The sequence below is a fragment of the Spea bombifrons genome, chromosome 8 (genome assembly GCF_027358695.1).
Source record: "Spea bombifrons isolate aSpeBom1 chromosome 8, aSpeBom1.2.pri, whole genome shotgun sequence".
In the NCBI taxonomy this organism is placed as follows: Eukaryota; Metazoa; Chordata; class Amphibia; order Anura; family Pelobatidae; genus Spea; species Spea bombifrons.
The window spans coordinates 40,227,834-40,252,551 of NC_071094.1; the positions used below are offsets into that span (position 1 = coordinate 40,227,834).

A 24,718-nucleotide genomic window follows, 5' to 3' on the forward strand; every position below is an offset into this window, starting at 1 on the left:
TATTTTCAGCGTTAGGCAACAGATTAAGAAACAATGTTTTTAGCAAGAAGAGCATTAGTGTTTCTGAACGCAGTTTGATCCAGCGTCTTAGTGCCGAGGGGAATAGGCCTGTTCTGTGTAATATCTTTTGTACTAAATATTAACCACGGCTTGATGGACATGCGCTCCTTCCCACTCGATCTATAGCAGCTGTGACTTCTGGCTGAGTTTGGCAGGTCCAGGGGCCTCTCTGCCACCAAACGGTTTGGGCAATCAGGCCCCCGGCCGGGCCGCGGCTCAATTGGCCGATTTACAAGGAAGATCTCTGCTCTCCTCTACCCACACATTTACGCCACGGAGGGCCGTGTTACCCCCCACAGCCTTCTACACCACGCTCTATGCATCCTTAAAGACAGAGCGCTGGGATATGACATCATATCCTAGTGCTCAGCAGTAAAAAGTATGGCGGACTCGGAGGCGAGTCCAACATCAGTACATTGCTCTCCACCGCTTTCCACGTTCCGCAGACCGGAAACAAAATTCACTGTGATTTCCTATTATACATGAAAAGGCGATAGGGCGGTATTGAATGTTTTAGGTCGATAGGGCAGTTTTTGTTGTTTTATCCTTGGCATGTTCTTCAGAAAGTTAGGAAAGACAACACTGGATCCGCCTACGTAGAGTATTTCTTTACTTTTATCTGGATCAGTGCAATCAGGATGATTTTGGAAAGACAAAAAACTGATACCGTAGTTGAATTAGTTGAACAGGGATATCCCACCAAGCTTCTGGGAGGTCAACTGAAGGCGTAGTGACCAGACATAGAAGAACTTTCTTTACTAAGAGTAAAACATCCAAAGACTCCCCCAAAAAATTCCCAAAAGCATTCATGAAGCCCCAACCAGATGCATAGGCTTCATAGAACATAGAACGTTCCACCAAGTTCCCCTCGGTTGCCGGGAAGTTGTCTTCCAGGAATCTTGTGGGACGAATACCCGTTAAAAATAGAAATAGCTGCTCTCTGATAGTAAAGTGGAATCTTATATGTGGACTGGATCTCATTGTAGTGAGAAATGGGTTTGAATGTTTGTAACATAATGTTTTTTTTTCTGTGTTTTGCCAGCTTTACCCCATATTGTTATGGACTTACCTTGCATAGCACTCATGAATGTAACGGGCTTCAGACTTTGAGCGCCAGAAAGGGAACAGTTGTCTCGTCTGGCAATCGGAAAGGTGTAGGCGCGTGCAAAGATCCTTATTAAATCGTCTTCTGAATAAGGATTATAGTTGTTGAGTTTGGGGCATGGGTTATTTACTAAGGAGTTTACAGGTAGGGTCCTTTATAAGGTAATAAAGATCGCATAAAAGAGATACTTAAAAGGGATATTCATGTTCAAAAAGATGAAATGTCACATTCATTACTGCACCCCATCGATCCTCAAATTTACTCCCAGAATGTGGACCAAGGAGACCCTACAGCAAGGGATCTCAGATTCCTATTGGGTGACACCAAAGCACCCTCACAGCCAATAGGAACAACAATAAGGTCACAAGTTACTGACTTGTTAAGAAAGATTATGTTTGAAAATGGAAAAACTATACGGAAATGTTCTTTTTTTTAACTGGAATATCCCTTTCTCTTTAAAGATCAGTGTCACTGAAGAGCTGACAATTAATTTAAACAAGGCAGTGACCGTATCGCCAGAAGGACAGAAAAATCCCTAAAATAGCTTCTTTTGCTTGCTTTAAAACTAGGGTATTTTGTGTCGTGTTTATTTTTCTGCAAAAACTCTTAGTTTTGTCATTTTTTTAATAGCCGTTTAAAATATTATTCTGACTGTTGGGATGATGGATGTAAACTTCTTAAAAATAAAGAATTTTACCCAAAACATCACATGTGAATCTTGCAACGTACAGTATTAGTATTAGAATGACATCTTTCTCAGACTCCTATAGGTTTTTAGTTCGGATGAAATTTAATGGAGGGCTTTTTCCATTCGGAAAGAAATGTGTTTTCATTCACTCTCTCTCTCTCTCACACACACTCTCATTCATGTTCCATCATGCACTCTCTCACTCTCACTCATATTCTCTCATGCACGCTCTCATTCATGTTCTCTCACGCTCTCTCTCTCCGTGTCTCCCTGCCTCCTCCACATCCCCTTTACCGCATCTCTGCTTCTTCTCCCCACTAGCTGCTCTGTTATGCAGGCCGCCTGGAGCGCAAAAGGGGTGGAGCCTCTGGGTACCCCTTCTCCACCGATTGGAGGAGAGGCTGTCTCTGTGGCTCCGCCCCTTTGTGGAAGTGCTCCGAGAAGTCTGAATGACGAAGACAGATTTGCGGAGGAAAAATAAGAGAGCTTTGTTTCCAATTCTTTCGTTGGGGTCACCCCTGGCTTTTGGTCATTCGTATGAATTAACAAAATTGGCAAATTTTGTTAAAATTAAAATTCCATTAAAATGTAAAATTAAATGTCTATGGTATATACCCTATCGACAGCTCCTGCAGACTGCATTGTGATCTGCTTTTAGGGGTCTTCTCCATGGAAGAAAGCCTTAATTATCTACAAAAATGGCACTTTTAATAATAATTAAATTACTTTAGCCTCATAAATCACTCTTTAAACATCAATGAAGTGCAAGAGATGATTTTTATTTTTTCTGTTCATCATGATATAACACATTAAGAAATAACCCCACGTTAACGGCGACAGTTTTATGTTCCAGAGTGTACATCATTTACAGCCACGTAAACCACAATGTTTTTTTTTTGTGTGTTTTAAATCTGAGCTCCCCTCCCCCCCCAGAAATAAAACATTCTGAATATATTCATTATTATCATCATCATAAAAAATCACACTAAACTGATTTTTCATCTGGTGCAAAATAAAAATGGCAAACACAACGCCACGTATTCTCATGGAAAAGGGGGTAAAAAAAAAAAAAGAGTTTGGTGAAATTCTGTGCAAACATTGAGCAACTATTCAAAAAAATATATAAAACAATAAAAAAAAAACATGAAAATGCACGAACGACATTAATGGACAGTTTTCTTTTCGTTAAATAGCCCTAGACTGTTTCGTAATAAGCGCATGTTGAACTGCAGCATGCTATCGCACGGCGTTGTTGAGAAAGGGATGCATATTTTTTAATGTATACGGTGTAAACATAAGGACCGCCGGACTCGTATCCGACGGCAGGGTTGTATACTGGTTACATACTGGATAAATACTCCACGGAACGGAGGGCGACTATAGATTTCTTGTGAAGAAGAAGAATCCGTAGATGCGACTGCTTAACGGTGTAAATGTTACCGAGTAGTTTCTGCGACTGATGCTGACGTTTAGTGTTTTAACAACCTGGCCGACGAGCCTTCCATTGCTGCTAAGACGATGCTGTCGGGGGTGGAAAAAGTGCTAAGCCTGTCCTCTATTATTATTCCACGAACATATTTAAAAACAAAATAAAACATACAATAAAACATGATTACAAAACGACATTGAGCTGCGAGACCAGATAAAAAGGTTATTATGTACACGTTGTGTTCATTCTAGCACCTTAACCAACGCAAAGGACCTAATACTGCATCTTGCGAAACCCTTCCTAGCTTCAGAGAATCATCCGTAAACATGGCCGCCGACACACCGAGATTTTACAGCTCTATGTTACAAACCCAAACTTTTCCTACAGGTTGGCACGAGAAAAGTATGAATATTTTGCGCGCCCTGCACCTTACTGTCGGAGTTGTCCAATGTTTAGGCTAGAAAGAAGTGGTTACCATGGCCATCATTGCCTGGGTGTAAGTCCGCACAGAGACTCATGTTTAAGACATCATTACTGATGAAATGGTTGGGAGAGATCTCTAAAGCTACACCACCCCTTTCCCCAATGTGTGTAGGAGCCTTGGCGTCACCGAATTACCCAACGTCCTTGAAAATAACGCTGTGTTCTGCACACAAGGCTTGGAATGGTGGCTTTCTCTTTCTTAATCTCCGAGTCCCTCGTCTATTGGACAGGTTACATTTCTAACATTACAAACTTAACTTCCTAACCAAAGACTATTCCGACCGCCAGTTCAGTTCTGAGCCATAGAGGTCCTCCAGTTCCGTTTCTCAACTTTGCTCCTCAAGTACCCCGACATGACGGGCTTTCTGCTTCATCTCACATGGGCACAAGTCAGCTCGTTCATCAGCTCAGATCTGAGAAACAAACTGGCTGATCCACGTGTGCTCATCTGAGAAGATCCTGAGCCGTCTTAGGAGATGTTGAGAACTTTGACAAACTCTGCTAAAGTTGGGTTTAAAGTCTGGCTGTTAACTACAAATCCCATTATCCCCACCAAGCTATACACTGCCTAAAGATCCAAGCATGCAAAGCTGAAGAACATCTGAAAAGCAGGACAGCCCTGATCTAGCTGCTACAAGAACGAGGAAGCGCATTAGAGTTCTCAACCCTTTACCCTTCAGGAATCTCTTGGAGGCCACCTCGATTGTAATGGTGAGTATGGACATGGACCTCCTTGCGCACTTGTGCCTAGAGGGATATCAACCAAGTTCTACAGATGAGGCCCATGAGATACCAGAGCTACATCTTGGTTTGTTTTTGTGGATCTCTCGTCTTAAAGAAATTTGCCTTGCGTTTCAGTTCTCGACTGCCCTCGCGGGAAGGATCTGACTGGTATACCAATGGGGTTTTTTCCCTACGTGTTGCTATTAAGCAGCTGTCACTTGTGTCGGTCTTAAACCTTTTTGTACGTTGGTATTATAAGAATAGAGCAGACTGAAAACAGGCAGGTTGGATAGTATATCCAAACCATTCGGCTCGTCAAATGCTATGTTTCTGTGTTGCCTGGAGGACCCCTGTTGGCCAGCCCCGTACGGGCATCAGAACTAGGAGAACATCTCATGAGATCATTCCACCGCCTGCAAACTGAACACAATCACAACATGATTCAAAACAAAGAAACCAACAAAACAGCTACATTATCGCCTCTTTGTGATGTCTCATTATATGCTGATTTTTTTCGGAAGGCCTACGGAATCCCTTTTTGCAAAACTCACACCTGTGGGGATAGTCTTTGGTGTGAATGGAGATCACGTGCCTCTTAAAACCGGAAGCGTCCGTGGTGCTGTACTCACAATACTGGCACTGGTAAACTTTCTTCCCGCTGTGGGTTTTCATGTGCTTTTTTAATTCAGGCTGAATCCTGAAGCCTCTCTTGCATTTTTTGCATTTAAAAGGCAGGTCTTTCGTGTGGACGGAGAGTATGTGCCCACTGAGTATAAAGGGGTCGGAGGTCTTAAAGTCACAGTGTCTGCACTGATGGATCTTTTTGCCTTTGTGCGATTCACTGTGTTTCTTTAGCTCGGAAGGCCGGTGGAATCCCTTCTCGCACACCTCGCACTTATGGGGGAAATCCTTGGTGTGGACGGATATAATGTGCCGCTTAAGGTCGCTGGAGTTGGTGCTTTTGTGATCGCAGTGGGGACACTGGTGGGTTTTGTGACCCTGGAAGAGCTCCGTGTGCCGCAGGAGTTCCTTCTCGTCCGTGAACGCTTGGGGACACTGTTCACACTTAAAGGGCAAGTCCGTGCCGTGCCTGCTTTTTATGTGGGTCTTTAAGTTGGACTGATCTGCGCACCGGAACTCGCAATAGTGACACGAGTACGGCTTCTCCCCCGTGTGCGTCCGCATGTGTTTCTTGAGTTCTGACGGGTGACGGAATCCCTTGCCGCATTCCACGCACACGTGAGGGAAGTTTTTGCTGTGGACCGCCAGCAGATGCCTGTTCAGAAGCCCCTGCTCGGCGGTCTCGTAGTCACAGTATTTGCACTTGTGAAGTTTGGGCTCCTTGTCGCGCAGAATCAGCTTGTTGGAGCTCAGCGGGCTCGCCTCGCGGTATCTCCTGGTGTATTCGGTAAACTCGTGGGGTTTCTCCACCTTACTGCTCAGTTTGTGGCTCTCGAGGTGGTTGTGGAAGCTGACTTTCTTGCTTGTCGTAAAATCGCAGTCCGTACACTGGTACTTCTTCTTCATCATGTGGTCGGGGTGATTCTTCATGTGCCTTTTCAAGAAGCCCCTGGACTTGAACTTTTTCCCGCATATATGGCAAGGATACACGGTCAGCGGCTGTCCGTCAGGTCCGATGATGACAGCTGAGTAATAAACGTGAAATGGAAACAATTACTCGGTGAAAATATCAATAACTAGATGAGGCTAAATAATAAACAATATTAAAAAGTCTATGAACTTAAAGGAGCCAAGGAAGGGCAGCGGAAACAGCAGATGCTTCTTCTTGGGTACGTTCGCTGTTGGGTTCTCCTGATCTACTTTTTATAATAACTTTATCATTTACCGTCACAAAAGTCCTACAAAATATATCGTGGTGCAGAACTAGAGTTTCTTCGTTACAGGAAATTATGCCTTTTCAACTTAAATCTGGCCTTTAAGTACATTTCTGTCGCCAGGGGTTTGTCAATATACACAGGACCATACCTGCCAAGTGTCCATGTGATGGAGGTATAGTCCCTTTTCAGGACCCTGAATCTATCTCTTTTTCCTCTCCTGATGCCCCTCTTGTCTAGGAGCTCAGAATGTCTGCTGGGTCTGAGGGCATCGCAGGTTCTACAGCCCTAAAAGCCCCAATGATGTGTATAGAAAAAGCATGAATGGGTTTACAAACTAAATTGTGTAATTCATTCATTCTTCATTCATTCTCACAGAACTAGCTGCCAATTGATCATAAAGCTACTGACAAAGCCTTGGTGAAGCCCAGTCCTCGGCCGCTCTAAATGCCGGGAGCTCTGCGGGGCATCCGGCTCCTGACTCCATTTATAACAAGTTCCCAATTACAAAACACATTCTGCAGATCGGCTCCAAAAATGTCCTCATTCCACAGGTTTTTTACATGAAACTATGTTTCTGCAGATGGATCTTTCAGTTTGTGTGCCACATAACACTCCTTTCTATTTATATGCAACCACGGGTATAATGTGACGGATGAGCTATACCATCCTATTGCCATGCCGAAGTAATGCCAGGTTTGGAATTAGGAATATCAGAATAGGAAGGTATTTAAAAATTGTAAAAATGACATTGAACCGGGCAAAATGTCACCTACACCTAGCGCTAGCCTATTTGGCTTGTTGAATTGAAGGCTCAGAGACTCTTTTGGAAGCGGGTACCTGTTTGCCACTGTCTGGGGTCGCCTCTTCTCCGTTTCTTGGTTTTCTGTTTAAGTGCTCGGTTTGCCGTAACGCTGTCGCAGATCTGTAGGTACTGGGTTGCCGGACCGGTCTTTCCCTCCACCCGCGACTCAATAATGTTTCCTGCAGGAGGAGAAAAATATAAACACATTTATAACTATTTAAAAAGGAAAAAAACACCCCAAAGAATGACTTACATGAATCAAACCCCTTCCTCTTATTCTTCATTGGGCTCCATTATGATTACAGATACCTGACCTATAACACTAAAGGTCTTTTCAGACTGGGGGGCTGTGAAACCATTATCTCCCCCCACATATCCCTTTAGTGATCGATGAGAAACTCACCATTTTCTTGCCAGTCTCCGAATTTCCGAGGGAGATCTCGTTCTTCTCCTGTGGGAGTGCAGACATTAATATATATAAATTGGCTGAATTTATTATTTTTTTAATATACTTGTTTACTTATAGCGTTAGGCCTAAGGGAAACTTTTTAAAAAAATATATATATTTTATTTTATTATTTTCCTTTTTGTTTTTTGTGTGTTTTTCTGTTTTTGAACTGTTCCCAGTGCAGTACGGCAAGGGCAAGATCCCTTTGGTGACCTCTCATACATTTTTGATCCCAGTGATGTCATGGTGACATCGCTGTGCTTCTTTTAAATGTTATTTATTTTTAATTTATTACATATCCCCCCCCCCTTTTTTTTTCTTTCCTCTTTGGTTCTCCTCCTCCTGGTCTGTGTTTGCTGGCCACACTGTGATCAGCAAGGAGGGCTCCATATTGCAATACGTGCGATCAGCCACCAGGGGGAGCACTGGGAGAGGCAAGCAGGACTCTCTGGTCCTCCAGTGAACTTCCTGTGGGTGTCGGCACTGACACCTACAGAAAGGTAATCCCTGATGCTGGCTTCTGCCGACAGCGGTAAGTCCAGGCTGTCAATAGTTGACCCTGCCACAGCAATAAGCCCTATGGGCTTCTTGGCTCAGGTTTAGGGACGTACTGGTACGTCCTAACGGGACTGAAAGGCTTAATAAAGTCAGGCACTTAAGACATACATGAGGGTCATAGAGGATATGAGCCAAACTGCACTGTTGCGTAATGGAGAGTTAATTACTTACCATACGCAGCCGCCCATGCTACGGGAACAAATGTTTTGTTTACGCCGGGGTCTTCAATTTGGGCTTCTGGAAGGGAAGAGGCTTCTTCTTCTCCGACAATCACTTCCATGTAAACTTCGTCTGCTATTTCAGCGCAACCTAAGAGGGATGGAGGAAATTCAATTCCCCGAGCTGTACAGCTTGTGATGAGCAGCCCTCATAAAATAAAAGAAGTGACTAATAAATAAACTTCTTTTTTTTTTTTTCCTTTTACCAATATCTTCGTCTTCTTGAGATGAGTCCTTTACTGTCATATAAACCATCTTCTCTCTCTGCACTCGGCCAAGGCCGCTTTGTTCAATCACGCCAGCTACGGGATGCCCGTTATGAAAGTCGCTTTCGGTGACGATTTCAGTCCCTCCTTGATGGAAGAAGGGGGGAAAAAAAACATCAAATAAACCAATTAATTTTACTGAAATAAATAATAGGGTTATTGGGCTTGAAAAACAGAAAAGGTGAACGAAAACATATATATACGATATAAGATATATACAGACACTCACCGATTTCCACGTCGTCGTCCGCCTCCGCTTTAAATATGTAAACTTTAATGACTTCGGAACCGAATGCGTCTTCTTTACAGGCGTCCCTGTGCGACACTTCCGTGCTGATCTTTAGAGGCGCGCTCCCGATGTGCTCCAGCTTCTCCCCGACATCGTCCACTAAACGAAACAAATCAGTTTTCCTAAATTAGAAAGCAGGCATTTCTCTGGCGAGGACTTCAGTCTGCCGGGGGGAACTTTAACACCCCGCGCGGCGCGCTTGGAAGAGAGGGGTAAATCCCTGGCGCAGGTAGCGAGGGCTCTGTCTCTTGTAAGTTTGAAACCTTTATTAAAAAATGAATTTGAGAAAAAAGGAAATATGGCAGTATGAAAAATTAGGACATATACTGTGCCAGATATTCTATACAATACAAAAGGGTAGGGCCACGGCACATACAACAAGGGCCCCCGTTCCTCGAATCGGGGAAGAGGTTGTGAGCGGACACTCCACACTCGGGGAGGCCTGGTCAACGGAGCCGATACGGGGAGAAGAGGATTATTAATTGACTTACATGAGATCATTAAGTAGTCTTCAGATGCACTCTTGACGTCATCATCTTCTGTCTTTATCGTAACGTTGGAACTGGTGGCTTGCATGTTGGGTGCTTGGATGAAGGAGTCTGAGTCGCAGCTTGCCACAAGAACCTCTTGCGAAACCATTGTTGGTGACGGAGGATCCGACAAAGAGTTCTGAACCACATGTTCCAGCTGCCCGTCGGGATCGGTCACCAGATCGGCCACAAACACTTGGTCGGGAACGGCGACGGTCTCCGTGATAATGTCCGACTCCAAAACGTGATGGGCATCATCCAACGCCTCCTCGATAGCGACGTCCGTTTCCAGCATAGACTCGGGGATGATAACGCTCTCCGTGACGACATCGGCCTCCGTTATAATATCCGGACCCTGGACCACGTCATCGGAAAGCTCGTGTTCCAAGGTGATTTCGTCGTCCGTGATCACGTCGGAAACCAACACGGCTTCGGGGACGGACACCACAATATGGTCGCCATCGACATGCGCGGTGCCGGCCATTCCAGTTACTGGAGGAAGAAGCAGGGGAGATTATTGTTCATTATCAAGCTGAGAATTTATATGCATCTTCAAAAATCACACATCACACGTCTACAAAGAGGCGAGCAGGTTATTGAGCATGTTTTACCCCCAAAAAATCAATCAAAATGTGAAATTGTTCCACATTTCAAGACTCCGTTTCGTTTCTGTGATATATCTTTTAAATAAGAGGGATGAGATCATCCTTTCAAATAGGCGACTTCATGTGTTTTCCCCTCTGTTTTTTTTATTTTATTTTAATTGTCACATGACACCAAAGCGGACGCTGATCGGTGGTTTCCATAGACACTGAAAAAGGCTTCTTTAAATGTTTTTGTGTTATTTTTATGTAATTTAATGAATAAATGACAGATCTGCTAAAGGTTTATTTGCCTACAGAGTAAAATTAATGGAACAGCAACTCGATTTTTTTATTTATTAGAGAATGAGGTTGGAAGAATCCTGCATTTAGTTTTTTTTCCCCAGAAGTGCTTAGCTGGGCATTATTAATATTATTATGAGACGTAATTATAAGGATCAATCTGATGGGGAAATGTCACTTTAGTAAATTAACTTATGAATCCCACTTACACGGCTTACCGACTGACAATTAGGGCATTTTGGGGAGATATTTGGTTTAAAAGGTCTATGGCAAGGGGGGGGGCAGAATAGGCATTGCAGAAGGAAATAGTGGAATTTCTGTTTTTTTTTTCTTATTTATGACAGCGCTATTAAATGGTCAACATATGACAGTGAATTTCATAAAATCAGTAAATATGCCCGTATTTATATAAAAGCAACATTTTGATAGTTTTTAGAATTCTAAAACCTTTACCCACCATAATTTATGTAATCGTATTTCTTGGCTACTCCAAGCCTCAACTATTAAAACAGCATCCTAATCTCATGCTGATGAGTTCTATTAGGGGTGAAACAGCTGTCCGTGAGCGGTGATCTGAATACTGCACCGCTCCCTGAGTTTTGCCTAAAGGCTGTCCTGTACAGAGGGCAATTACTATCAAGGGATCCATGTATAAAGTGGATATAGAGGCAAAAGGTGATCATTATTAGCCTTATTTGCATGCGCCTACCCAGAATCCCTTGTGGTTGTGGCAGCACCATGAGATTTCTGAGGGAAAAACAAGCCTTCTGGCTTGTCTGGTGTCTGTAGATGAGTGTGTAATAATACTTCTACTACCCCCCTTTAATTTTAGTGGAAGGGTTTTCCCATCACCTTTACCCACCATAACTTATGTAATGGAATTCTAAAACATAATATTTCAGGGAGATTAGAAGAAAAAAAAAAAACAAAAAAAAAAAACCACGTTTTTCCTATTTGTAAATTAATAAGTGAAATGCTACAGGGCATGAAAAAGAATTACCGAAGTCCTGCATTATCATGGTGTGAGGCATTTTGGCCTCTTGGGTTTGCAGGTCCAGACCTCCGCCACCGGGATCCATTACTGATTCCGAACATTCAAGAACCTGCAGAACAAAAACCAAATTCATTGGAATCCTACAACCCATCTAGTGCTGTATACAGTAATATAACCCCCCAGCGCTGTATACAGTAATATATCCCATCCAGTGCTGTATACAGTAATATATCCCCCCCAGTGCTGTATACAGTAATATAACCCCCAGTGCTGTATACCGTACTAACCCCCAGCGCTGTATACAGTAATATAACCCCCCAGCGCTGTATACAGTAATATAACCCCCAGCTCTGTATACAGTAATATATCCCACCTAGTGCTGTATACAGTAATATAACCCCCAGCGCTGTATACAGTAATATAACCCCCCAGCGCTGTATACAGTAATATATCCCATCCAGTGCTGTATTCAGTAATATATCCCCCCCAGTGCTGTATACAGTAATATAACCCCCAGTGCTGTATACCGTACTAACCCCCAGCGCTGTATACAGTAATATAACCCCCCAGCGCTGTATACAGTAATATAACCCCCAGCTCTGTATACAGTAATATATCCCACCTAGTGCTGTATACAGTAATATAACCCCCAGTGCTGTATACCGTACTAACCCCCAGCGCTGTATACAGTAATATAACCCCCCAGCGCTGTATACAGTAATATAACCCCCAGCTCTGTATACAGTAATATATCCCACCTAGTGCTGTATACAGTAATATAACCCCCAGTGCTGTATACCGTACTAACCCCCAGCGCTGTATATACAGTAATATAACCCCCCAGCGCTGTATACAGTAATATAACCCCCAGCTCTGTATACAGTAATATATCCCACCTAGTGCTGTATACAGTAATATAACCCCCAGTGCTGTATACCGTACTAACCCCCAGCGCTGTATACAGTAATATATCCCACCCAGTGCTGTATACAGTAATATACCCGCAGTGCTGTATACAATAATATATCCCACCCAGTGCTGTATACAGTAATATATCCCACCCAGTGCTGTATACAGTAATATACCCACAGCGCTGTATACAATAATATATCCCACCCAGTGCTGTATAGAGTAATAAAAAAAATATATATATATAAATACATTTTTTTTAAAAAAAAAAAAGACAAACTGGGGAGAATTCCACAAATTTGCTGCTTGAAGGAATTTTAAATCTCTTTTTGCCGTACGGGGGGGAGTTGGCGCTTCTCTTTTAAGGATAACGTGTGATCTTCTTATTCATGGTCCGGAAAGGGAATCTGTGACAACGTGTGATCCGCAGAAATAAAATGACGCACCAAAGAGCCTTGTTAGGAAGGAGAGCTGTGTTTGCCCAAACAACAATGGCAAGCGAGTTATTTCAACTAAACTTTATTCTGAACTACTTGTGGCTAAGCGGAGTCTATTAATGGATTAGCGGATGCATTATCAACGTCGCCGGGTTACACAAGCCGTATAGCCACTACTCCGTGAAATAAAAAACAGAAGATGCAAATGAAAGTTTACTTTACTGAGGAGGTGGTGGATAAATGGAACAGCCTCCCAGCAGAAGTGGTAGAGGCTAATACAATGAGGGAATTTAAACATGCTTGGGATAGGGATATGCTCCTGAATCTAAGCCGAGACCAACGACTGATTAAGGTTTGAGTCTTTACCACAGGAAAAATAAGTGGACTCGACGGGCCGATCTGCCGTCAAATTCTACTTAATTAAATGTTTAAATCATATTTTTGTGGGCCGCCGATCTCGCCCCGATTTACGCCGGCTATTCTTTGTATAAACTTTATTGTTAAGTGAACAGAAGCAGCCTCTGATGGTTGGCAGCTCTGATTGTAAGGCTCCTGGCGGCGCGATAACTCCTGGAAAATCCCCCGACTGATTCATATCAAAATGGCCTCCGATTAACACGAGAAAGGAGCGGATACGGATGCCTTCCGACAGAACACGTTCTTACCACAGAATGCTGCGTTTAAGGCTCTAGAACCCTACAGATCCTCACCTACCCCGGACTCCCTACAGCAAAACGTTTATCGACACAAATGTCACATTGGAGTGTTCATCTTAACGTGTCGCAATCCCCTGATATTTATTTAATGCACAACTGCCAATTAAATTCAGTACCATGGCAACAGCAGCGACATATAGCAAACAGCTTAGCATACCCGCGCCGCACACCAGACGGCCCTCTGTATGTATATAATAGTAAAGGACTCGCCCCGGAGTACGGATCCCCAGGCGTGTTATAGACGTGGATGGTATGGTTTCTATATGGATTCGGACTGATATGCGCCGGCAGATACAGAGCCGACTCTTTATACTTTAATCATTGCAGCGGGGCAAGAGATTAGGTAACATTGTAAGCTGGTCAGCCGGCAACTCTGCCTAACGTGTCGGCTCATCTTAGTCGGTCTCGTCTTAGCCTTTGAATGTAGGGACTGTAAGAAGCACTGCAGAAATAGTTGGCACAATATAAATAATAATAATAATAGCAGACTGCAGAAACACAACAGAGCTGGTGTCCTGGCTTCCCGAGAAGAAGATTGTAAGCTTGCGGGCCAAGCTCTCTTTCCCCAACGCATCGGCTCACTGTGTCCATTCTAGTTTACTCAGACCTTCGAATTTACAGCCTGTAAATAGCCATACAAATAAAACCATCAAGAACAAAAAAAATAGCATATCATTATAGGAATAACCTATACCCTTCTCAGGAGCTTTAGGGGAACTGCAATATAGCACTACAGTGCTTTACTATCATGAAAGAGCCAGCAACAGGGAAACTTACAAAGTACAGATCTACTTAAAAATTAAACCATGCCAAGATCAACCCCCCTCTCAAAATACAAGAATTATTTAAGGAAACAATCACTACCAGCCTCCAAGAGCCTTTCAACAGAGTGACGGTGAGTTATGACCAGCATGCATCACACCATATGCAAAACACAATATGCAGATCATATGCACATTAGTTATAACAGAACCCCCCCCGCACCAATTTACACAATCCTGCCATTAGAACCAATAACATTGGTCAGACTGACAGGCAGTTTTTGCCTGGGTGTTGAGAGTGCTGGCTCTCACCTTTGCTTCTCTGTGCCAAACAAAAAGCTCCCCATCAGTTGGGTGTTCTTGGTATATCTCTCGCCACAAGTGAGAAGAGAAGTCATCATGTGGACCTGCCATTAAACCCATGAAAAACCTGAAGCGATTAGGGAAATGCACATTGTATCCTGGGAGTGATTGCTTTTCTGTGCTGTTAATCATGCGCAGGGTGATTTCAAAATGAACTATAGCAAATGAGCCAGATGTTGCACTGTAATTAGTACCCGTTATCACCTGTGGGAAGTATGTAATGCAATCCAGGGGTCCACTGTCTGTAATGGGAAATACAGCTAAAGGTGAAGCCCAGGTGACCTGTAAGTGTACTCCTTGTTGTACCCAAATGGGGTGCATAAACATAACAAAGTAGAGTGATGGTGTAATACACTGAACTTTGATGATCCCCGCTGCTCCTCACATGGAATTTGCATATTTGTACATTTCCATCACATGTCTCTCTACATATCTGCGCTTTCGAATAGTATTTATTTTTTGGGCAATAAATTTGGCGTTTTTATTTATTTTACAGAACAGTGGAATTTGGAGTTGTGCAATTTTTTTCCTCCCTATGTAGGCACTTCTTTAACATTGATAACAATTAACGATAATTAATAACAATAACCACACTAAACGACTCTCATCAAAGCCGAGTTATCAGAAGGTTAGGCGCAGACAGATACTGTTTATGAGCCGCACATTATAAGGGCTGGTAGTCTTTCTCTACGAATGGGAGATTTTCTAAGGAGCGTCGGCTGAATGAATTAAAGCTCCCATGATGCTCAGGAAACAGGTACATATATTAATTATGCAAATTAACATCCAATTGCCGCTATATGGCAGCATTCTTCTCTCCACTACTAACGCGGTAAAACAGAGGAGGTGGTACTAGCGATCGGTGTACTCCCTCCATCTATCAATCAATTGATCATTTGTTTATTCGTTCATTCATTCATTCATATATATTGCTGTGCTGTGAGTTTGGTAAATAAGCTGCTGGTTTAGTGGTGTTTCTCGTTGATCTATAGGTTTGCTGGCACATACATGTCTAGATCAGGGATGCTCGATATTCCCAGGGGGTCTGTGGAGAATTTGTGGTTCTTGAGACACTGGTGGGGGGCAAACCTTGTGCCCGCTTGATAGATATACATCTTGTTTGCCCCTATCTGAAGACCCCTGCCTACGTCTGTAGAGGTAACTAGCCCCCATTCCCTTCCTCTTATTTATAAAGGCTGCCCAGAGGTGCCGCTCCATTCACTCCGGCCTCTTATTGCTGAATACCCCCATTAATCAGAAACACCTGGCCTGTTTCTGCGCAATAACCCCCGTTACTAATAAATACCCCAGACCGCCTCATCGGTAACATTCAACACCATGACCATTCCTGTCTGTGCTGGAGGTAGAAGAGAATACTCCTTCTGCAAGATACCCCCTTAGTAATTTATACCCCATCCTGTCTCTGCAGAATATTCTATTTAGTAATAAGTGCCCCAGCCTATATCTGCAGAATGCCCTCCATTATAATAAATATCCCAGCCTATATCTGCAGAATGCCCTCCATTATAATAAATACCCAAGCCTATATCTGCAGAATGCCCTCCATTATAATAAATACCCCAACCTATATCTGCAGAATGCCCTCCATTATAATAAATACCCCAGCCTATATCTGCAGAATACCCTCCATTATAATAAATACCCCAGCCTATATCTGCAGAATGCCCTCCCTTATAATAAATACCCCAGCCTATATCTGCAGAATGCCCTCCCTTATAATAATACCCCAGACTATATCTGCAGAATGCCCTCCATTATAATAAATACCCCAACCTATATCTGCAGAATACCCTGCCTTATAATAATACCCCAGCCTATATCTGCAGAATGCCCTCCCTTATAATAAATACCCCACACTGTATCTGCCGACTACCCTGCTTAGTGACCGACGCCCCGGAGGGCATTTTGCAGAACAATCTGAATGGTAATGAATAACGTTGATGCCCCGGCCTGCCCAACCATCGCATCTCCGTTAGCCGGCCCTGCGCCCTCCCAGTGATGTATACCCAGGCCTGCAGAGGCCTCCTCCCACACCGGGCCTGTACCGGCCGCCCGCTCCATCTCCCCCGCCTTTCCTCCGTACCTGGCCGGGGTCCCGGGCTTCCCCTCACCGCGCTGTGTCCGGAGCCACCTCCGGGGCCGCGGGATCCGGAGCGGGGGGCTGCTGGGGGGCCGCGGCCAATCAGCGCGGCGGAGACAACGAGGGGAGCGGGCGCGGCCTCCTCCTCCCCCCCGGCCTGGCGCGGCCTCCGCCTCTCTCTGCCAGCCGACAAGCCCTACGTCATGGGCCGCAGCGCTCGGGGAGAGGGAGGGGGAACACCGGCGGCCTTCAGCGGAGCATCCCGTACCCAGCCCGGCATCCTGTATCCCAGCAACCCAGGTGCTTCAGGACCAGGGCTTCCTACATCCAACCAGCCGTCATGAGCTGTACCTGCGGCCTCCAATACCCGAAGCGGCCTCCGGGGTGCACCTGACCCGCTATTATAGGCCCCCTAGGTCATGGAGCGGCGGGGATAGGGCAAGCACCAGGCCCGTGACCGAGGCTTTCATCTGTGGTAATATGAGGGCGGCCTGGAGTCACAATCACTGTGCAGGGCCTGTAAGTGCCTACTAGCCCCGGGCATACCCCACCTAATACTGCTTCCCTACCCTGCTTGGGTGCACCAGGCCTGGCATGGCCTGTTCTTGCCCCGGCCAGTCTGAAGGGCACTTAGAGGCACAAGCACCCCAACCAGCACCCTGTGCCTGGGCTTAGCAGTGACTTCTATACTCCTTGCCAAACCCAGTGTGGCGTGGTGTACCGACTTGCCCAGACCCAGCTTCCCCCAGAGCTCATTCATTCACATTAACCCAGACTGGTCACGCTGGTGCTTTTATGGAAAAGTAAACCAGTCCTGGTATTCTGGGCCTGGCACAGCCGTGTTGTCCATGGCATCCTCCCCAGACCCGCCACGGCTCCTTTAATTGTATTAAATTATTTTTTTTTTTTTGTATTAAAAGTTTTTGCTAACATACCCTGTACCCGGGGCAACACAAAACAAACGTAAAGTTACATAAGCTTTCCTGATCTCCGAGGTCTCTTCTTCGGATAGAATCAAAGACGAGACCCCTGAGGTCCTGACATATTATGTAACGATGCATCTTTTTCAATGTTAGTAATAGGGTATTAGGGTAAAGGCAACAATGATCACCTTTTGCCTTTATAGCCACTTTATACACAGACTGCTTGGAGCAAATGTCTCCTGTACTAGACAGCCTTTACACAGAGCCCGAGACAGACAGACAGACAGCTAGCTGCTTTGTTCTTAATGGGATGCTGTTGGCCTTATTTACATAGATTTACGTATATTTACCCAGAATCCCTTGGTGGTAGCGCTACATGGTATACATGAGAAAAGCAGGTCCTTCTGGCTTTCCTGGTGGATGCGGATGTGTATTTAGTAATTCTTCTCCTTCTCCTTGGTCATAAGTGGAGGGGTATTCCATCACTTTTACCCCACCGCAACTTATGTAGTGAGTGTTAAGAATAAAAGGTATCAAGTTCGGACACCTGGGTTGTAGGTGAAAGCCTGCTGATGGCTGTATGAGGCGTTCTCACTCATCCTTCTGGTTTTTCTTCTCGCTATTAGTTTACAGAAGCAGAAGAAAAATGCGCGCAAAGATGTTTTATTGTTTTTGTGTTTGTTGTATTAATTTGCTGAAGGTGATGATGCTTTTATCAATTTCTTATTTAAGCCTCATATATATACATATATATATACAAAACATCAGTAGCGGTCTCAAAGAGGACGGCTCATCTCCGCACCACCTCTCAAATGATCCCCTCGACCCCGGGTGTCACTCCGGCCGTAATACCGCATTATTTCCTTTCTTTCTTTTGTTCTGATGGCTGCGGCTTCTTTAGAATATGTTACAGACTAATGTGTAAATCATGGTTGGTGCTTCGCAATAGAACGCCTACAAACGAGACCCACTCCACGTATATATATTATCAAGGTTGTCCATTATTCAGGCTGTTTGATTGGTAGACAGAGGGGCTTATCCACTAAATAGTGAGTTGCTCCAACGTGAAGAATCTAATTTTGCTCCATTAACTATTCATTAGGAAGGGCCGACCTCATAATTAAGTTGACGCGATGAGATGTCTCCACTCACAGTTTACTGATTAAAAGGCGTATAAGTTGCGGATTCTGCATCCTCTTTATCATTTGTAAGAAATTACTGGCTTCTAGTGAATGGCCTTTACCCTTTGCTCTGCTCGGAGATAGCAGGAAACATTATGTCATCCCCCGAACCAAGAAGAAAGATACATATTTATCACTGGGGCGTCTTAGAAACATGCAGGAAGCAGCGGCCCCTTTTAATATTTGTAGTCATTTCGAATCTGCGGACGCCGAAACGTGAAAGGTTTGCTTGACCAGTCTGTTGAGCTGGTAAAAGGAGCCTCCTGTCCGTAGTCCGGGTCAGGAAGTTCCAGGCTGTCGTAGTTCTGCTGGGTCTAGCGGGGAAAAATGGAAGGATGAGTGTCCCGTAGAGGTAACATGCGAAGGTATCGATGTTTAGGTCATACATGAACAGGTAATGGTGATAGTGTACATAGTTGGGAACTTCCCAAGTTATGCTACTTGAAGCTACTCAGTGGGGGGAAGCTCTGTGTAGGGATGGGGCAAGCTGCACATAGGAATGAAAGTTGGGTGGAGTAGATGGAAACATGGGCAAAGAGTGGGTACGTGTCACTTCCCTGCCCGGGGGAAGGAAGACCCTGACCCCGGAAAGCAGATGTCTGTGTTTGCCTTGTATGTATTCTATGTTCAGTTCTTGAATAAACTCAATCAAGTCAAGGGCAGCTGATCCTCTTACCCCATGAAAGCTACGAGCCCGGTCTTTCAGCTGGAAGCTTGGGGTTGGTTTATATACTGTATATAGTAGTTATTTTAGAATAGTTAGTTTTAGAATACTACTAGTTGAATGAAATGATGTACTGATTAGGATAATCCCATGTTCTCCTCCTCCATGGTACTATATGAAGCTAAAACTGATGAACTTGAGGAACATTCACAGAAATAGCACATGTAAATTTTCTATTTTTTAATCTACTAATCGCTTAGTAATTCATGCAGTATGAAAGGGGTTGATTTATGATGGAGGAGATGGAATTACATACCGGAATGCGGTTAAACTGCTGGGGCGGTTCCTGGCGACTGGTTGCATTGTACCCCTGCTGTGGTGGTTCCTGGCGACTGGTTGCATTGTACCCCTGCTGGGGCGGTTCCCGGCGGCTGGTCACATTGTACCCCTGCTGTGGCGGTTCCTGGCGGCTGCTCGCATTGTACCCCTGCTGGGGCGGTTCCTGGCGGCTGGTCGCATTGTACCCCTGCTGTGGCGGTTGCTGGCGGCTGGTCGCATTGTACTCCTGCTGTGGCGGTTCCTGGCTGTTGATCGCATTGTACCCCTGCTGTAGCGGTTCCTGGCGGCTGGTCGCATTGTACCCCTGCTGTGGCGCTTCCTGGCGGCTGGTCGCATTGTACCCCTGCTGTGGCCGTTCCTGGCGGCTGGTCACATTGTACCCCTGCTGTGGCAGCGTGATCCCTCCATTTCCCAGGTTTGAGGCCGATTGAAAATAAATAGGAGTATTTGGTGGAAAATTCTGTGGTGGAGTTGGATCAGAATACCTAGTACATGAATAATACACAGCATATATAGTAAATAAGCACAGGATATTATACATACCTTAACATGCATATACAATAAACAATGAAGGAGCCTTGTTCATGTAATAATATAATATAATACTTTGTTCCGGTGTGTTTGCCAGTAACAGCGTGGGTCGGAATATCAGTCACTAAACCTGCTGTGGAAGGGCCCCTTGTCCAAAATAATTTTTTTATCCACCATTGTAGGGGCCACAATCCCTTGTGATCTAGAACACGAACAAAAACATTCATGCTTCCGTCTACAGTTCTTTTGAACATTAACTTGGACAGTTCCACGTGAAGAAAGATAATACATACTGAAATCTTTGTTCGCCTAGGTTCCCGAGGAACACTGCGTTCTGCGGAATCCCCTGCGATGGCTGCAACTTCTCTAAATTGATATTAACCTTTATGGTGTAATTAAACAAAAAAGAAGAAAGATTAATACATTTCTTAACAAAGCCATCAAGAGATCTGCGTAATCGGCTTTTCATAGTAAAAGGGTTATGAATGGCAAATTACAATTCCACTAATGAATATGTTGGTATTTAATAAAACAATAGGATTTTTTTTCTTACTTCTCTTAAATTCTTTAATATTTCATAAATCTGGAATAAATGTGTAGTTAAAATGTGTTTGCGTTTCACAGAATGTTAAACTCTGCTAAAATGTGGGATGCATTTATTTGAACAGAATGGGAGAAACTAAATGTAGCAACATTAATGGGATGTAATAACGAGAGTAAGAGCTACATATTTCAGTATCTAGTATGGAAATATGTTGGCAATTAAAGCGGCGCTGTCACTTCTGCAGCTTTTGGTGAAAGGAGAGCGGCTTTTAGCAGAACCAACATTTTGTGTGTTTGAGTAATTTGGAGATTTTTAGTTAAAAAATAAACCTCGTTAAAACTGAGATCTGTGCCTTAATGTGGCAGGCAATGTTATCGAATCCACGGTTGTACAATATACGGCTCATGATGCACGGAGCTGCTGTACAGATAGATTCAGTGTAACTTTAGCTCTTGGGTACGCTGAACGTGTTTGAATGTCTGAACCTGAATTCAGATCTGGAAGGATACGTCAGCAGGGTCAGCACGGGGTCTCCAGTCACCGTACCTGAGAACTCTTTGGGTTTCGCCCAGAGACAATTCTTCATCATGAACTTATAAACAGTAAATTACCAGAGGCAGGTTCGGATGGAGTGGGTTTGGGTCAGCTTCCCGCACGTATCCCTGATTGTGATGGGAATTGCTTGTGACTCTTTCTCTCTGACGACTTTAAAAAAAAAAAAAAAAATATATATATATATATATTTTTTAGGGATACTTAACCCCTTAATGACAAAGTCCATACATGTACGGGCTCAAAATGCATTGTTTTCAATGGGTTTAGGGACCGCCCATTGTCCTTAAGGGGTTAAATAAACATGTCTGGTTGAAATTAGAAGATAATTCCTTATAATTGAATCCAGGTATCTTCTCTCACTAGTGGTGTAGAGAAGTCCAAGTAACTTCTGGGACTAATTACAGTGTGTTCCTATTGGTTACTCCTGGCAGCCAATCAGAATGCTCAGATTGCAGAATTCCGTTAGAAGCATTGGGGTTATGTATAAAACATGATTCTAGTGCAAAGTTGAAAATATGCATTATCATTATTAACCAATGGATTCCTCTTGGCCATTGGACCTAATCAGCAAGAGATACAACCATTTTTCAATGACTTTTTATGAAAAACCTCTGATATCTTCCCAAAGCTGATTTTTCTAGAGGTATCTCTGTTTCCTATTCATGTGGCATGTGGTGTACCAAGTCACCCCGTGGACACGTACCTGCGTGTTTTCTTGCTGGGTTTTGTTTTGCAGTAATGAATGAGTTGTGCCACGACACCGACTACAAAAGCCAGGGACACCGCGGGAAGCACCGTGACAAGGATCAGGTCAAGCGTGTTCCAGAGCTGGTCGCATTTTTCACCCATATACCAGTAATTGCCGTTTGGACCCCTGTAGTAAGGACAGCTGAAAAAAAATAGACATCTCTAATATGGTGCTAAAATGTTACAAGCAATTAAAATCATCAAAAAATATAAAAAAAATAACCAAATGATATAGAATTGCGCAATACCGTGTCATAAAACATATGACTCCACTAAAGAGACACTCGAGGCATCATATTCATCATATTCACTTTAGTGCATATTGGTTTTCATGCTTTATTAATTAAGCCCAAGAATCCCACCTGCAGTACGGGGTCGCATCTCTACAAACACATTGGATGTCCGGGGGGCAGAAATTGTTTGGGTCTCCAGCGCAGCTCCCAAAATCTTCCACATTTTCACATTGGGCTGTTTACGGAGAGAAGCATTTCCATTATTCTGACGCACACGCGGACAGCATCGGGTAGAACTTTACAAAAAAAAGTGTTTATGGCAGAGCAAACGTTCATTCGGTGGGTTTTCATCGACAGCCCAATGAAGTTAGGGAAAGGTAGTTTAGGTTTATTAAAAATTAGGAAATGACCAAATCAACGGGACGCTGTATGGCGTGTGCTCAAAAACCACAACTTTTCAGGATAGTGGAGGAAACCCAGTGAAAGACATTTATTAATTGGTGTCCTTCTGCGTGAGTCTGCCGTTAACAGAAATATGAAATTATATTATAAAAATGTGATCTCCACTTCCATTATATACCTGTGACATTGTAAGGGATATACGGTATATATATATATATATATTCTAGCTAGCCCTCAATAAAAATACAACTGTTACATTATTATTATTAATTAATATTATTATTAATAATATATTAAATCAAATAACATTAAACATAAGCTTGGAGCTTTCAGCTATTTCATTTGTCTTGAGCGCACATCCTTGCAGATCTGGTTCCTAAGTGCCAAGTTGGCCCCCGATTATCCCTGTAATTCTAATCTGGGATTTCTACGTGCCTCGCGCACCACTTTGCTAGCCTGGCCCGACGCTGCGAGTCAACGGCTCCATCAAAAACAATCACACTGAAAGCTTTTCTTATTTACTTCACTTGCTGGTTGTTTTATTCTTCTTCTCAAGAACCCCTGTTTATCAACCAAAACGGGATAACTAGAATTTGATTGCATTTTGACCGAGATGACTGAAATTCAACTTTTTACTGCCTCCCGTCACATATGAAACTATTTTTAGAACGCAGGGCGGACTCGTTGTGTTGCCCAATTCAGGACTTTTGTTGCCGCAGTGCAATTAAGGGCTGGTAGTATCATCATTATGGATAAAGCTCTTGATTGTGCAACATCAGACGTCATCACGGCCGTGGAACATAACATTTCCTTCTACAGACAAACCAAGGACTTATTCCTGGGTATAAACTCTCAAAAAAATAATAGACACTTTTGTTTGCTTAGAATGTATTCATCGGCCTCATCTTAGATTCAGGAGCCATATGGCTATCCCATGCGTGTCTAAATTCCCTCACCTTTACCACTTCTGCTGGGAGGCAGATTGAAAAGCAGCGCAAAACACAAAAATCAACATAATAACCGACGTATACAGTCAACATACTGAGACCCTCAATGAGATAAGTCCTGGTACAATCATATAGCATCAACATATTTTGTGTCCTTCCCTACAGTTAGGTCTCGCTGGAGTAGGGTTGCCATATCAGCAATTTTCACATAAATCCCCTAGAAGGGAAAAAAAAAAAAAGTTCTTACGTTCAGCCGCTGCCATCACCAACAAGTAACATATCACTGCAGAAAATGGTGCAAATTTCCTGGGGATCATTTTATTCTTCCCCTGGAGAAGTTTGATGGTGGTGGACACACGACGACACTTGCTGGTTCCTTATGCGTTGTGATTCTGTCTTTGAGAAGTTCCCCCCCTTGGCGGTCAGATTACTGATTAACCCGAGCTGCCTACCAAACATTGATAACAGGAATCTTTGCACTCTAATTGCTGTCATCTCGTTCATTGTTCATCAATGGTTTCTACAATCTGTCAACCCAGAAATCCGGAAATGAAAAAAATATGAAGCTCTCGAAGCCTCTGAAAATAGTTATTTCCCCCCAAAAAAATGAAAGTAGAGTAATGGCAAATGTTTTTTTGGGGGAAAAAAAGTTTTTCGCTTAGAAATGTTCCCCCCATTCCATAAGCTCTGCTTAAATGTAAAACTCTATTCCCAGAAGATACTAAACAAATCGGAAGCGTTCCTTTCACGGTGTTCTACAGGGCTGGAAAACAGCCGATAATGGCATATTTTTGTATTTGCCCCATTAAGGGGTAAATAATCCCTATGCGAGGGGTTATGGTGTTATGTATGAATGTGCCTTTGTTTTTAAAAATAAAATTGGATCTCCCCAACTGACCCATCGTCGGGACTGTGTGGCAAAGACACAGGAACACCAAAGAATCACAACAAAGAGACTTGGAAATGGCACCGCTTTTCCTCCTAAGCCCTCAATGAGCCATCTGTATAAAGAGCAATAGGGACCTATCGTTAAGCAAAAGGGTAGTTGAG

The 24,718-nt window shown here is 43.6% G+C and overlaps 2 protein-coding genes across 4 annotated transcripts; both read right to left on the reverse strand.

Moving 5' to 3' along the window:
* Positions 1-4,682: 4,682 nt before the first annotated feature.
* ZNF711 (zinc finger protein 711) lies at positions 4,683-16,741 on the reverse strand. Of its 3 annotated transcripts, none has more exons than XM_053473068.1 (9): positions 16,606-16,741; positions 11,322-11,424; positions 9,399-9,929; positions 8,848-9,006; positions 8,559-8,705; positions 8,306-8,443; positions 7,532-7,579; positions 7,164-7,307; positions 4,683-6,134 (listed from the first exon to the last, which is right to left on the reverse strand). In XM_053473068.1, exons 2-9 carry the CDS (start codon positions 11,398-11,400, stop codon positions 4,957-4,959), a joined length of 2,424 nt encoding a protein of 807 aa, XP_053329043.1. In that variant the 5' UTR covers positions 11,401-11,424; positions 16,606-16,741; the 3' UTR covers positions 4,683-4,956. The 3 variants fall into 3 exon arrangements, with proteins under 3 accessions (XP_053329043.1, XP_053329045.1, XP_053329044.1); XM_053473070.1 differs by lacking the exon at positions 16,606-16,741 and adding an exon at positions 11,184-11,188 and having other exon boundaries at positions 11,322-11,416; XM_053473069.1 differs by lacking the exons at positions 11,322-11,424; positions 16,606-16,741 and having other exon boundaries at positions 8,848-9,029; positions 9,399-9,515.
* Positions 16,742-18,186: 1,445 nt separating this feature from the next.
* On the reverse strand, positions 18,187-24,071 carry LOC128503870 (protein SSXT-like). Its single transcript, XM_053474064.1, has 7 exons — positions 23,916-24,071; positions 22,449-22,554; positions 22,043-22,228; positions 21,331-21,364; positions 20,534-20,622; positions 19,687-20,194; positions 18,187-19,020 (listed from the first exon to the last, which is right to left on the reverse strand). The coding sequence occupies exons 1-7, from the start codon at positions 23,983-23,985 to the stop codon at positions 18,883-18,885; spliced, it is 1,131 nt and encodes a 376-aa protein (XP_053330039.1). The 5' UTR covers positions 23,986-24,071; the 3' UTR covers positions 18,187-18,882.
* Between the last annotated feature and the right edge of the window lie 647 nt (positions 24,072-24,718).

Excerpts from the sequence above, each read along its gene's own strand:
- ZNF711 (XM_053473070.1), bottom strand. The coding sequence starts at position 11,416 with ATGTTCGGAATCAGTAATGGATCCCGGTGGCGGAGGTCTGGACCTGCA. Across the intron at positions 8,444-8,558 it reads TCAAGAAGACGAAGATATTG|GTTGCGCTGAAATAGCAGAC; the intron begins GTAAAAGGAAAA and ends CATCCCTCTTAG. Across the intron at positions 7,308-7,531 it reads CGGAGACTGGCAAGAAAATG|GAAACATTATTGAGTCGCGG; the intron begins GTGAGTTTCTCA and ends CTCCTCCTGCAG.
- LOC128503870 (XM_053474064.1), bottom strand. The coding sequence starts at position 23,985 with ATGATCCCCAGGAAATTTGCACCATTTTCTGCAGTGATATGTTACTTG. Across the intron at positions 21,365-22,042 it reads CCCAGCAAGAAAACACGCAG|AATTGTCTCTGGGCGAAACC; the intron begins GTACGTGTCCAC and ends TTCATGATGAAG. Across the intron at positions 20,623-21,330 it reads GAAACCCAAAGAGTTCTCAG|GTTAATATCAATTTAGAGAA; the intron begins GTACGGTGACTG and ends TACACCATAAAG.